Genomic DNA, 15,313 nt, shown 5'->3' on the forward strand with positions numbered 1-15,313 from the left:
TTGGACCAGCTGCTGCAAGAAGCCCTTTTCATTTTATCTCTTGGGCCAGGAGGCCCAGGCAGGAGGACGATTGCCAGGCCTGCAGGAAGGAGTGGAATGAGGAATATGTGTCAGCTGAAACCCAGAAGAAACCATTAAGTCTATTTCCTTTAGAGCCCTCAGGAGGCTGTTGGAGTTGTTACCCAGTCTACACTGGAAGGCTCTGGAAGACATGACTCTAGAAATGTAAGACTCACATCCAACTTCAAACCTCAGGCCCTCACCCTATCACCAACTGCAAGTTGCTATGTGTCCATGGGCTGCTTGGAAGTAATATAAAGGGAGAACTAGTGCTTCTGGAATCCGTCTGTGTGAACAAGATAAGGAGATAGAATTTGTTGGTGGAAGATAAGTGTCCTGAAGGCAGAAGCCAGGACCCCAGCTCTCCTAGGCCTGCTTGGTTGAGATGCCGAATCAGAGGAGGTTTAGAGCTCTCTCAGGGCTCAGGATTTGTGTCTTTTCCATTTTTTTCTGGGTTGGTTTTCAGGCAGATGAGGCACAGGAGAGGATCATGTATCTGGCCCTCTTTGGCTTTCCAAAGCCCAGTGTGAGACCAGGCCTCTCAGACTGTGTCATCAGAAGCACTCTTAGGGACAGCTGTACTTGGCTGTGTGAGTGTGGGTGTCTATGGAAGGACAGTACCAAACAGATCCACAAAAAACTGCGGTTGCCTGTGGGAAGGGTCCCACAGAGTGGGGTGGGAAGGTGATTTTCTGTTTTTTACCCTGTTTGGATTTCTAAAACGGACCTATTCAGAACCATTGAGACTACTCAAGTAACACCCTTGTATTGGTGTGATTTGGCAGCAAGGAGTAGACAACATCTACCTGTCCCACAGTCCCAGGAAGGAGAGCAGGGTCATTTCCCTCCCTTACTCCCTCCCCCTTCCCATGCCTCTCCATCCCACCCAGAGTTCTGCATGAGTCTGCAGTTGCTTCACCTAAGTAACAAACGTTAAAAAAAAAAAAAAAAATCAGGACTGGTCCAGTAGCCTAGTGGTTAAGTCCTCACCTTGAATGCGCTGGGATCCCATATGGGTCGCTGGTTCTAATCCCAGCAGCCCCACTTCCCATTCAACTCCCTGCTTGTGGCCTGGGAAGGCAGTCAAGGATAGCTCAAAGCCTTGGGATTCTGCACTCACGTGGAAGACCTAAAAGAGGCTCCTGGCTTCGGATCAGCACAGCTCCGGCCACTGCAACCACTTGGGGAGTGAATCAGCAGTCAGATCTTTCTGTTTCTCCTCCTCTCTGTATATCTGACTTTCCAATAAAAATAAATATTTTTTTTTTAAAAACTCAACTGTTAATCATGTAGGGAAAAAAAAAAGAAGAAAAAGAAACTTGTTTTTCACCTTTCCAAAGTATAGTCTGTTAGATTCGCCACTGGCCAAAATGTTAGATTCGCTGCTTGCCAGGGAAAGAATAACTCAGCCAAATATATGAAAAGAATTTAGATGGCCTTTATTTCAGGGAACCACGGTCACGGGCTTCCCTTCCGCATGCAGCAGAAAGGACAGACTTGAAGGAGTGTGCTGCAGAGGAAGAAGAGCCTGGAAGAGACCGGGAAGGGGCCCTTTTAAGCTCTTCTTGACATGGAAACTGAAACGGCAATCGCCTCGGCCCTTATTGGTGGTGGGGGGATATGGGTCTGTGCTCCTCATTGGTGCAACCGTGGTCTCACTGCCTGAAGGGCCCACCAGAATTCCACCATCCATTCCAGGTTTGATTGAAGGCAAACTCCATCCACCCTTCTCCGGTTACCGTGGTAGCCATCATAGTCGTCATAAGAAATGAAGCTGGAGGGTTGGTGTTGTAGCATAGCCACTACAGCCACTGCCTGTGATGCCAACATAACATGGTTGTCAGTTCAAGTCCTGGCTGTTCTGTTTCCAATCCAGCTCCCTCTAATGGCCTGTGAAAAGAACCAGAAGATGATTCAAGTTCTTGGGCCCTTGCCACCTACATTGGAGACCCAGATGAAGTTCCTGCCTCCTGGTTTCAATCTCTCTCAGCCCGAGCCATTGAGACCATTTGGAAAGTGAACCAGTAGATGGAAGATCTCTCTCTCTTCCCATCCCTCTCCTCCAGCCCCCTCTCCCCCCTCTGTAATTCTGGCTTCCAGTTCACCCACATGGGTAGAGGGTTTGAAGCAAGGCTTTGGGTTATCCTCTGCTGCTTTCCCAGGCCACAAGCAAGGAACTGGATGGGAAGTGGAGCAACTGGGACTCCAGTTAACACCCATATGGCATTCTGGCAATTGCAACAGGAGGATTAATGAATTGAGCCATTGTATTGGACCTGTCTTGAGCAAGCTTTTTTTTTTTTTTAAGATTTATTGATTTTATTGGAAAGGTAGATGTACAGAGAGGAGAAGAGACAAAGAGGAAGATCTTCCATCTGCTGATTCACTCCCCAAGTGACTGCAACAGCCAGTGCTGCACCGATTTGAAGCCAGGAGCCAGGAACTTCTTTCCAGGTCTCCCACGCAGGTGCAGGGTCCCAAGGCTTTGGACCATCCTCGACTGTCTTCCCAGGCCACAAGCAGAGAGCTTTATGGGAAGTGGAGCTGGCAGGATTAGAACCAGCACCCATATGGGATCCTGGCGTGTTCAAGGTGAGGACCTTAATCATTACTCTATCGAGCTGGACCCGAGCAAGCTTTTAAAAATAGTATAAAACATGCTGGCACCCAGACTAGGCCACATAGCTCTCATAGATATGCAGGATGATCAGGTCTGTGGCAGGCTGGCTGGTCTAGAGCACAGCACCTGTCAGTTAATTTGGTCAATGGGGCTGGAAGAGGAACTGGCCACCAATACGTGTGTTGGTAGGTGCAACACTGTGGACTGAACCTGATCCTGTCAGGTGCAGATGACAGTCCAAACCTGACCCTGCATTGGCTGGTGCACGTAAGAGTCAAGTGTGAGGTCACCCCAGGAGAGGTTTCTTGAGGGACTACATAACTACATTGCTGGACCCAAACCCTGACCACAGGGAAAATCACAAAATATGTGATCTGACTTTGGAGTGCATGTGTTGCTTTCCAATACCTGTGCAGTAGACAACACATCTAGTTGCACATGAGGGACATGACATGCAGCTCATCTGGGCCAGCAGAGGATGTTGAGTGCCTCATCAAAGAATGGAAAGCAGAACAGGTTGGACCACTCTCCTGGCCAAGATTTGCAACATATTCCTGGACCTGTGGATGTACTAAGGTAGAGTTGGTCAGACAATAGAGTTGGAAAGATTTTTTTCTCAAACCTGGTAAAACAAAGCCAGAAACTTCTCAGAACCATCAAAGCCACTCAAGTAACACCATTCTTCCCCACATCAGGGTCTCTAAGGCATCATCAAGTGACCGCTCCACATCCCTGGATGCTGATGTAGTTTGACAGTAAGGAATGGCCCCCTCCTCTTCCCTTCCCTTGCTGTAGACGCAAGAGAAAAAAATTGAAACATTTGTCCTACCCAACTTCCTTCATGCCTTGACCCTCCCCACCCTAATTGGAGACCTCACCTATATAAACAATATTAAAAATAAAAGTTAAAAAACACTGTAGTGATGCTCTTGGGGGAAAGTTGCACATGGGAGTGTGAATGGGTGTAGCCTTTGTGGAGGGGTGTGTCAGTCAGCCCAGGCTGCCAGGAAAAGATACCATGCACTCAGTGACTTGAACAGCAGACATTGTTTTTTTACAGATCTGGAGACCAGATGTCTAAGATCAAGTTGCTGTCAGGGCTGGTTTCTGGTAATGGTTTCTTCCTGATCTTACTGTGCCTGCATCTCTGGGCACCTGAGGGAAGAGAGGGATTCCTGATTTTTATTTTTTCCAATTTGGATTTGTTTATAAGAAGGAGAAAGGCTGAGAGTAAGCTCACATTCACTAATTCAATCCCCAAATATCCACTACAGTTGAGGCTGGAGCAAATGGAAGCCAGGAGCTGGGAATGCAGACCAGGTTTCCCATGTGTGTTTTAAGGACCCAACCACTTGAGCCATCCCTGTTGCCTCCCTCAACGTACACTAGCAGGAGTGGAGTTGGGAACTCAGACTCATTCACTCTGATATGTGGACACCTCAAATAGTGTTTAAACTTCTGCTGTTAGGCCAAATCTGTCCCTCTTTTTCTTTTACAAGGACCTTAATCGCATCACATTAAGGACATACTGTTATGATCCCACTTAAACTTTATTATCTCCTTCCAGACACTATGTCCAAATATTGTCACATTAAGGGTTGGACTTCCACGTATGAATTTTGAGGATATGCGATTCAGTCCATGGCAGAGAAAAATGAAATATCTACCAAAACCTTAAATGTCTATTCTTTTGACTTAGCCATTCCACTTCTAGATATTTACCACAAACAGGTATCAAATAAAATCTCTACGAACAGAATAGCAGGGCCAAGCATGGTAGCCTAGTAGCAGAAGTCCTCACCTTAAACATGCTGGGATCCCTTATGGGCACTGATTCTAACCCCGACAGCCCCACTTCCCTTCCAGCTCCCTGCTTGTGGTCTGGGGAAGCAGTCAAAAGGAACCCAAACCCTTGGGACCCTGCACCCATGTAGGAGACATGGAAGAAGCTACTGGCTCCTGACTTTGGATCAGCTCACCTCCGGCTGTTGTAGCCACTTGTGGAGTGAATCAGCAGATGGAAGATCTTTCTCTTTGTCTCTCCTCTTCTCTGTATATCTGACTTTCCAATAAAATAAAAGAAGGGCATCACAGTATATTGTTAAAAATAATAACAAAATATTGGCAACAGTATAAACATCTATAGGAAAGGTACTGGATTGATAAATTATAGGGTATGCCTTCAGTAGAACATTATTGTGAAAAAGCCAATCTCTATGATTGATCTGGAATCATCTCAAAGCTGTATTATTAGATAGGATCAGCAAGATATGGAACAGGTAAGCCATGAGCTTCCTTTATGTGGAGGGAATATAAACAAGTCTGCAGGTGTTAACACAGATTTCTGGAGTTATGGCTTCTGCTGGTAAAATTTGATGCCTAGGTCTAAGGCATCTTTTTAAAAGTTATTATTTTATTTTGATGATCTTTACATAGTTGATTAGGGCACAAAGGGTCAAAGGCTATAGGAAAGTGGGTAAGACCATTGTTTTCACATTTCCTTTCTGTGTCTGGGGTAAAGGGGTAGATAAAGGGAGAAGCCCCACTCAGCCTCCCACCCATCTCAGGGTCCCCAACATGGGGCATGCTCTGAAGGCACCGCTCAAGTGGTTTTGATAATTCAACGGTTCTGAATTGCTGCCAATCTTGTCATTCCCAGCACGATGAAATCTCTCCAGAATCCACTGACTGACATAGTCTATCTTAGAGTCTCTGTTTGTCCAGATTTTCACTGCCAACACATGGCTGGGATAGATGATCGATTTGTTTTGTTTTCCATCCTCTGTTGTGGTACTAGGTGTCCTCTGCAGGTTTCTATGATCTGCCATATCCTCCATGTGCACCTGGATATGCTGTCCACTGCTCTGTCTGAGCCTCTGAAGAGACTCAGTTTTTTTTTTTAAAGATTTATTTTTATTATTTTGTTATTGGAAAGGCGGATATACAGAGAGGAGAGACAGAGAGGAAGATCTTCCATCCGATGATTCACTCCCCAAGTGAGCGCAATGGGTCGATACTACGCCGATCCGAAGCCAGGAGCCTCTTCCGGGTCTCCCACGCGGGTGCAGGGTCCCAAAGCTTTGGGCCGTCCTCGACTGCTTTCCCAGGCCACAAGCAGGGAGCTGGAAGGGAAGCGGGGCTGCCGGGATTAGAACCGGCGCCCATATGGGATGCCGGGCGTGCAAGGCGAGGACTTAACCACTTGCGCCACCGCGCCGGGCCCGAGACTCAGTTTTGACAAATGCACTCCATGGTCAGACCATGGAACCCGCACTTCTCTTCATGGTTAGGGTTCTGAGATCAGCATTTCAGCTGGAGGGATCCCCAAAGAAAGTTCATCTGAGGTGATCCCAGACCTGATTCTTGTGTGTGCTTGCCAGTACAGAGTCTAGTACAGTCCGTCACCCCAATCTGTTTATGCATATGCTGGTGGTTGCAATTGCTGGCTCAGTTCTGTTTTCAGCCCTGTCTTCCATTGGAACCAATGGGTGTTACAGTCCAGCCTGATTCTGCTAAGGCATCTTTCTGACACGTTTGTACCATGAGCATATATTTATGTGTGGATTTTTTTTTTTTTTTTAATGACAAAAACTTGTAAGGAGAGAAAGGCTGTTTCACCACAGACAGCCGCCTTTCTTCCCATCTTCTGATTTGGGGATGTTGTACCTCTGTGCTACCAAAGAGAATCTCTCTTTCCTAGGACAGTTCGCATGAGAGCATCTTGGGGTGCTTTTGGGGATGTCTCTGATACTGGTATGATTGAGCTGAGATAAGCTTGGAGAGTCGGATATAGGAGGAGGATGGAGGGAGGGGTGACCAGAAAGATCTGTCCTTCTGCCTCCGGCAGCACCCACACTGTTCCACTCCCCAGCCTCTAGGAGAAAAACATTCCTGTGTATCTAAGAAGGACTCATTCTATAAAACAAACATGTGCCTAGCTTGATTATGCACTGGGAATGGTTTGAGGTGTTAGGTTCTAGTTATGGTAAATTAGATACAGTGACCCTGCCAGCAGGGGGAGACTAAGTACCAGGTACTCACAGCATTACTTAACCTGCTATTGTGATGTTTAAGTTTCATGAAATAGAAGAGATGAGCTCTTGAATCTAGCAGTGGAAATCCATGCTTCCTGAGAAAGTGATCTTTTTTTTTTTAAAGATCTATTTTATTTTTATTTGAAAGGCATAGTTACAGAGAGAAGGAAAGACAGCTACAGAGAATCTTCCAACTGCTGGATCACTCCCCAGATGGCTTCAGTGGCTAGAGCTGAGTTGATCCACAGCCAGGAACTGGGAGCCTCCTCCAGGTTTTCCATGTGGGGGTGGGACTGGGGGTGGGGGCCTAAGGATCTGAGCCACCCGCTGCCACTTTCCCAGGCCATCAGAAGGGAGCCAAATCTGAAGTAGACCTGCTGGGACACAAACTGGCACCCGAATGGGATACTGGCATCATTCAAGTGGTATTCTTGCTGAGAATCTGGGCGAGAAGTCAGAGTAAGCTGGGCTTTAAGGCAAGGAATGAAGTGGGTGGAGCTGGAGGAGAGAAAACAGCATGTGCTAAGGCTCTAAGGTATGAAGCAACAGAAAGAAGGCAGTGAAACTGTATCCCAAAGCAAGATACTGGGAAGTGAGGCAAAGGTGAAAGCTTGCAGAGTTGAGATATGGATTTGGGATGTTGTCCTGGGAGCGGTGGGTTGAATGGTATTTTAAACCAGGGAGCAGCACAATCAAATCTATATTTTAAAATATTTCATTGGCTAAAATAGGAAAAATTATTTAAAGGATTCAAAAGTGGGAGGGGTGACCAGTAAGACTATGACATGGTTCAGGTGAAAGCTCACAGTGGCCTGCTCAGGAGCTGGTGGTGAGGGAAGATTTGAAAAGAAAAGTGATTTATAGACATTCTCATGGGTGGTCTGGGGAGGGTAATAATACACAGCATGAGTCCCAGGGTCAAATAAATTCATTATGCTGGTATATTTTTCTTTCTTTCCTTTTTAAAGTTTCTTTCTCCTTTTGTTTTTTCCTCATTCCCTCTCTGCCTTCTTCCTTCCTGCCTTCCTTCCTTCCTTTTACAGCTGGGCCAGGCTTCCAGAATCACCTTACAGTCTTCCCTGTAGATGCAGAGGCCCAAGCACTCTGTTTTTCATTACTTTCCCAGACACATTAGCTGGTAGCTGCATTGGCAGTGGAACAACAAGGACTTGAACTAGGGTCCATATGGGAGATTTTACCTGCTACACCATGGCACTTCCCATATTTTTTCATGAAACATTTTCACATCCACTATCTCACATGATCTGAAGAATTTGATAAACTAGATAAAGAAGGATCAGTATTTCAATCTCATTGGTGAGAAAATGGGTTCAATAAGAAGTAAGCATTCATTTCAATGAATAATTTCATTCATTTTTCTGCATGAATCCAGAAAAATTCTAAGAAAACTAGTGAAGTGGTAGAATAGCTTATTAAAATGATGTCATCAATGAAAGAATAGAATCAGAGCCCAAACCACTCCAAGAATGAGGTAAAAAGGTACCTCAGAGCCAACCTACATGCAGGCTGTGCACACACTAGACATTAACCTGCAAGGTTTATGGCAGCAGAGGCCCATGTGGGAGAGTCGTTGTGAAACTGTTACCATGAAGGACTATCTATGCAACCTGCTCTTAAAATGCTGTTAAGAATTTCTCGTTCCAGGTATAGCAACTGGCTTGTGACTATCCCCTTTGTTGAGGAAAACTAGAAATACAGAATATCTTAAGGACGTGTTTGAAAACAGCAAGAATTTGAGGCAAGCCCTCAGCATAGGGGTGATGGTAGAAGGAGGAGCCGCAACTGTGGTCTGTGACACATCTGCTCCAGCTCCCTGCTAGTGCGCCTGTTGCCTGTGCTTTCCTCCCAGCCAGCCCCAGCCTCTCCAGGCTGGAGTGAGTGAGAGCCTCCTGCCACTCCCTTGAGCTTCAAGCCAGCTAGTGACACTGAAGACCCCAGGGTAGATACCCTAAGAATAACAGGCAGCAGTATGGCCTCATGGGAATTTGGAGTTAGATCTTTCTGTGCAATCCTAAACTTAGTCTCGAACAGATAAGGTCCTTTGAATGCAAGCATATGAAACTGATTTTACTCAATTTGGACAAAAAGAGAAAAAGTAGGAGGCAGCCCTACCAAGGAAAGCCAAGCTCAGATCCAGGAGAAGGTTGCACCAGGATAGCTTATAGGTGGAAGCAGCTGGTCTCCCTCTGGGTCCCTGCTGCTGAGGTGGGTGAACCCCAAGTTTCTCTTTTCCCTGGCTCTGGAATCTGTGTCCCAGGAGGAGTCCAGTTGGTCCAGTGTGAGTCACATACCCAGTTCTTGGCCATGGGCAGGCAGGTCCTCTTGGCTGACAAGATCTGGAGATGAACTGAGTAAGAATAACATTGTAAGAATAACATTGTACTGAATCAGGCCTGTTGTGGGGGGCTGCTTAATGTGTGAGTAATTGGAGATGGGTTGGGGAAGACCCTGTTTGCTCAACTGACTCCTCTCTCCTCGCAGCCTAGAATGTTCAGTGGAGAGCCACTTAGTTAACACTAAAAAATGAGTCATAGGCCAGCTTTGTGGTCAGTGAAGGTCCTAACGCAAAGGAATGACACTTCAGGTTCCTGGGGCGGACCTGGGTGGAGAATTCACCATTTGTTCTTTGAGTACTTCTTAAATCCCAGGAAGTAAGGGCAGTTCCACAAACAAACAAACAAATAAACAAAAACAACAAAACAAACAAAAAACCCCAACAGAATCAGCTGAGCCCTGTCATTGTTGGCAGAGAGAGAAATGCCTGTAAATGACAGCTATCCAGGCAACTTAAACCACCATCTGAAGTTCTTCACCTCGCTTTTGCCTCACTTTTCACTCTGCTACTTTCTCCCTCTGAAAGACTTGCATGCAACTCCATGCTTTCTCCTTCCACTTCTGAGTCTGGATTGACTCAGATCCCAAATCCTTTGACTATTATTCATAATGCTTCTTCCTTCAGGAAGCTTTCCTTAATCCATCATCCCAACACTGGACTGGTTGACCCTCCTGATGCTCCCACAGCATCTTGGGTATTCTCTTTATTTGGTGTCATCAACCTCCTATTTATTGTTCAGTCCCTATAACCTTATTTGGAGCTTTTTTGAGTCCTCAGTACCGGACTAGCTCAAGACTTGTCCCCTCATGGAAACTCAGTACATATTTGTTGTGTGAAAGAGTTAATGGCTGTAGGGCCTGCTGTGGGGCCTAGAAGCTAGAGTTCCAGCCTTTCACACACCAGGATCCTGGGCACCGGTTCTGATCCTGGCAGCCCCGCTTCCCATTCAGCTCCCTGCTTGTGGCCTGGGAAAACAGTGGAGGAAGGCCCAAATCCTTGGGTCCCTGCACCTGTGTGGGAGACCCGGAGGAGTTTCCTGGCTCCTGGCTTTGGATTGGCTCAGCTCCGGCTATTGCAGACGCTTGGGCAGTGAATCATCGGATGAAGGATCTTTCTCTCTGTCTCTCCCCCTATCTGTATATCTGCCTTTCCAATAAAAATAAATAAGTCTTTTCTTAAAAAAAAAAAAAAAAAGAGTTAATGGCTATACTGAAGGACTGTAGTATTGTAACAATATGGGGAAAATCAGTTGTGGGGTGGGAATTTGTGGCAGGGGGCAGGGGTGGGAATCCCAGACTGCAGAATTGTACCATAAAATATAAAATTAAAAAATTTTTTAAAAGGAGGTAATGACTGTGATGTTAAAATCAAGATTCTTGACAGAGTTCAAGGGCGTGGTAGCTGAAATTGTCCAAGTACTACGGAGGTATTGAGTCTGTAAGTCATTTCTCTTCGTGGTATTTGCCTTAAATGATTTCTTATGATTGTCAGGTAATAATTATAGGTTGAGATAATTGTAGGTTACTTCCATCTGGCTCCCTGGCCTCCAGCTCCTGGTTCTCAGCCCACTCTCTTTAACATGACTATCAACCAACTATACCACACCCTTTTCTCCCTCTGATGAACTACACTAACCCTTTGTTTATACATAATGGAAGTCCTTAGCTTTTTATTTAATGTGTAAATATCCATTTACCCGGACAGCTGTCTCAGTAGGAAGTCAAGCCTGGAAGGCAGGTGTATCAAGCCTTTATTTGTGTATAGGACTTTGCACCATTACTTGAAAAAGTAGGTTTAGGGCCTAGCACCTGAAATCTTTGCCTTGAACATGCCAGGATCCGCTATGGGCACTTGTTCTAATCCTGGTGGCCCTGCTTCCCATCCAGCTCCCTGCTTGTGGCCTGGGAAAGCAGTTGAGGACGGCCCAAAGCCTTGGGACCCTGCACCCCTGTGGGAGACCTGGAAGGAGTTCCTGGCTCCTGGCTTCAGATCCATGTGACCAGCCATTGTGGTCACTTGGGGAGTAAATCATCAGATGGAAGATCTTCCGCTCTGTCTCTCTTCCTCTCTCTCTCTCTATATATATATATATATATCTGACTTTGCAATAAAAATAAATCTTAAAAAAAAAGGGGGGGCCCGGCGCGGTGGCGCAAGTGGTTAAAGTCCTCGCCTTGCACGCCCGGCATCCCATATGGGCATTGGTTCTAATCCCGGCAGCCCCGTTTCCCTTCCAGCTCCCTGCCTGTGGCCTGGGAAAGCAGTCGAGGACGGCCCAAAGCTTTGGGAACCTGCACCCACGTGGGAGACCCGGAAGAGGCTCCTGGCTTCGGATCGGCATAGTATTAGCCCGTTGCGCTCACTTGGGGAGTGAATCATGGGACGGAAGATCTTCCTCTCTGTCTCTCCTCTCTGTATATCCGCCTTTCCAATGAAAAAATAATAAAAATAAATCCTTAAAAAAAAAAAAAAAGGAAAAAGAAGAAGTAGGTGTATCCAAGAGAAAATAATGACTGGAGTCGCCTTGTGTTCAGTCTGACCCAGGAAAGGCAGAACACAAAAATGCATACCTTTGCATTATTCAATTGGCTTTCTCTTTTAGCTGACCCAAGGTGATCCTACACTACAGTGCACTGGTGGACTATGAGTGGAGAGGCTGAGACCTCTTGGATGTGGGAAGGGGTTCAAGGGAAGGTCAAGGTGAAAGGCATCCCAGGCTTTTTCCCAAGACACCAGATGGGAGGTGGTAGAGATGTCTATGGTGTTGCCCATGTTCCTAATGGGATTCATATACTATCTGTAAGAATCTTGTTTGTTGACATGATTATTGTCTATCTTCCCCACCCCCAGGAGAATGTGGACTTTGTTTACTGCCTCAGACTAGTAAATAAATGTTTCTTGAATGAGTGAGTATGTTCAGGCACTGACACTGTAGGATGTTCCCAGCATCCAGGAAGGTGACAGGGAAGTGATGATAGGAAATGAGACAAGGAATGAAGTTTATTAGTTGGAGGGAACTAGCAATTAAAACAATAACATGACAGTAAGCAGTTTGCCTCTTTCCTTGATGTCTGAGGGATAGCAAGTTATGGCCAAGTCCAACAAGTGTCGTGTGAACTCTGTGCCAAATTGCACTTTGGAGTGGGATACCATGGAATCCTTGCACCCTGAACAGAGTGCTGGGGAGTTGTGCAAATGGTTCAGGAAATGAGCCATCATCAGTATCTCTTGCTGCTCATGTTGGAACTCTGTGTTATATAGGCAGAAAGGCACAACTTGCGTTTGAATTTGCTCTTTTCGGAAGCTTCAAATGCATACATCTGTCTCACTGCCTCAGAGTTTACAACCCACAGTCTACATATACGTTCCTGTAGCCTTTGATGTCCTTAAACTTGTCACTCTTCAGATTAGCTTGGATCTGCCTTTGGCCACTCTTGAAAGGAACAGTCTTCAGAGTGATGCTTGCCCTGTGTTGGGGCTTGAGGACTCCGATGCTGCAACACAATGGAAAATATCAGAAAGCCATAGGCATTAAAGTAACTCCAAAACCTTTTCCCCTTATGTCCTGGCTCTCTTTGCTGGTGTTCTAAGAACCTGACCTGGGAGCCCATGCTAATCCAGGATAAAAATGGAGAGAAGGAGGGCTGGCATGGAGGTGTACTGGTTTAAACACCTGTAGCACCAGAATCTGATTTGAGTGCTTGTTGAAGTCTCATCTGTTCCACTTCTGATCTAGCTCCCTGTTAATGACTGGGGAGGTAGTGGGAGATGGCCCAAGTGCTTGAGCCCCTACAGCCATGCAGGAGAACTAGAAGGAGCTCCAGGTTCCTATCTTTGACCTGGTTCAGCCTTGGCCATTGGGGCCATTTCAGGAGTGAACCAGAGGATGGAGATTGCTCTCTGTCTTTCCATCTTTCAAATAAACCAATAAACTTTAAAAAGAAGAAGAATGTCCTCATTTTAAAAAACCACAGAAACAAACACACACAAATAAACAGACAATTGGGGGTGGGTGTCAGTAAGAGGGTAAGATGCTCCTGGGACTTACAGGACTCTCTGCTGTTTCTTGAAGAGGCCACTGCCTTCCACAGTCAGCACACAATTCGCAACCTGCTCTGAGAGGGGGTTAGAAAATATCACCTGAATGGAGAGTGGCTGGTTCACAATGGCTGCTCCTAGGACCTGCATAGAGAACCGGAACAGGACGTCAACTCGACTCGAATGTGTCATTTGGGCAAAAGGGTTATTCTGAGCTGAAGCCAACTGAGGGCAAGCAGAGTTATCCGACCATCCTCCATTTCTCTACACACAAGACAGAAATCTACAAAGGTGTCCCTCTTCCCGTCTCTACCAGGAAGGTCAAAGACAGGCCCTGATCCATCTGAGACAAAAACAGAGGAGCTTGACTCACTAACCCTGGTCTACCATAAGGTCCCCATGGATTTTTCTTCCTACAGTTTGCCCCACTGGAGACTCAAGGTCGTTTCTCTGTATCTTATCAGTTCTCTGTGTATTTATTGCTTCTTTGCTAAGATGGTATGGAGGTCCAAGTTCAAACCAAACCTTTGATTATACCTCCCTCAACTCACGTAGAGAGCCGCAAGGGTGCAGGAAAGGATGTTTGGCTTTGGAGAGACAGCACTTGAAGGAAAGGGGGCCCTGAATCTCTTCTTCCCATTCAGAAGACCACCAAACATCAGAGCAGGAGGAGTCTACAAAGGCCATCCAGCCTAATTCACTTTAAAAAGCAGAGGCCCAGTGGCTTGTCCAAGGGGGCACTGCCAGAAAGTGGCCAGTCCAATCAGAGCTGAGTTTCAGGCAGAGCTCTCACCCCAATATGAGCCCCTCCTCTCTTGTCTCATGTTTCCACCTGTAGAGCCTGGGCATGGCCAACAATAGCAGGTGACACAAGGAAGAATCTCAGTCTCTCTTCCTCTCCCTTTCTGTCTGACTACCCATGGTCCCTGCCCACAGCTTTGCTATAAGGTACAAGAGGAAGAAGGCTTCTCAGACAAACTCTCGCAGCTGCATCCCCGGGGGCCCACAGGTCATTTGTAGGGCTCTGGCCTACATTAATCATGATGCTTGGGTATGCCAAGGTGATGATCTTGTTCACCAGGATTTTCTCTGGACTGTTCTTCTCTTCACTCAGGGCGCTGATGCGGATCAGCTTGTCTGTGGACAGGTACTGGCTGTACTGGGAATAGGGGATTGTGCAGGGGTAGGTCTTCGCTAGGGAGAGAACACAAGGATAACATGAGAGTGGCGAAAAGCAGCTGGACCCGGGTTGGATAGGGTGGCTCTTGGCATAGAGGGAGAAGGAACCAGCGTGGACTGAGTCCTTATGAAGCAAAAGTTAGCTTTGCTTTTGGAGAAATGGAGATTAAGAGAGACGAAAGGGCTTGTTTAAGGTCATTCTGCAGGGAATGAATGGGTGAGCTGAGACTCCTGCTGGAACCTAGATGGCTGCCAAGCTCAGGCTGTTCCCATTAAACAAGCTGCTGTTTCTTGGGGGAAGCAGGGAATGCAGAGAAGAAAGGAGAGGAGAAGAAATGTTAGAGGGGAGGGGAGGAATATGTGTTAGATGGGATGGGAAGAAGAGTATTGGCTGCATGTCCCTTCCAAGCATGGACGTGACTGACTGCATTCAGACTGTCCCCTGCCTGGTCCAGAGCCCTTACCTTCTTCAGGTGAGAGTGTGATGAATGCTGTGTCCTGCCAGAACGGGGCCATGGGACTACCATCATGCAGCAAGGACTGGGCACTCAGGTTCACCTTGAGATCCTTGAACTGGTGTGACATGTTGATAGCCAGCAGGACCAAGTTTATGTCCTGGCCCATGTTGGGTGGGTCGACAAGCTTGAATTTCAGGGAGACCTGGGCAGCGTTGCTGGATGGTGGGGAGGATGTGTCCAGGCTCCGAGGGCTGTTCCGGCTCAGTGGCATGGGGGTGGGAAGTGGTGCAGCTGCTTCTCGAAGGTCTGGGACTCTTCTAGCCTGGAGCTTCTGTAGCGCCTTCAAGAACACCTGCCTCTCTTGCGGGGAACCTGTGAGGGTGGAGCATAGCACCATATGTGGGGTAGGTTCCCCCCAGAGGCTAAGCCTTAGCTGAACAGCCTACCCTCCACCCCTCCAGTAATACTGCAGCAATGGAAAGGTTTAAAACCCTAATTTTCAAAAACAAATGCTGTTTCCCGTTGATAAAGGCTTCCTAATAGTCAGGCTCAGCCGAGAACTCCCTAC

General features: G+C 46.8%; 1 protein-coding gene across 2 annotated transcripts in view; it reads right to left on the minus strand.

Moving 5' to 3' along the window:
* Positions 1-12,410: 12,410 nt before the first annotated feature.
* TGM5 (transglutaminase 5) overlaps positions 12,411-15,313 on the minus strand; it is a 29,375-nt gene continuing 26,472 nt past the window's right edge. For both annotated transcript variants that reach the window (XM_040969032.1, XM_040969031.1), the window contains 4 exons: positions 14,752-15,117; positions 14,142-14,302; positions 13,119-13,252; positions 12,411-12,564 (listed from right to left, as the gene is read on the minus strand). In XM_040969032.1, the coding sequence (XP_040824966.1) occupies positions 12,411-12,564; positions 13,119-13,252; positions 14,142-14,302; positions 14,752-15,117 (815 nt within the window). The remainder of the gene's footprint in view (positions 12,565-13,118; positions 13,253-14,141; positions 14,303-14,751; positions 15,118-15,313) is intronic.

Source organism: Ochotona curzoniae, unplaced genomic scaffold (genome assembly GCF_017591425.1).
Source record: "Ochotona curzoniae isolate NIBS_2020 unplaced genomic scaffold, NIBS_Ocur_1.0 scaffold_4701, whole genome shotgun sequence".
NCBI lineage: Eukaryota > Metazoa > Chordata > Mammalia > Lagomorpha > Ochotonidae > Ochotona > Ochotona curzoniae.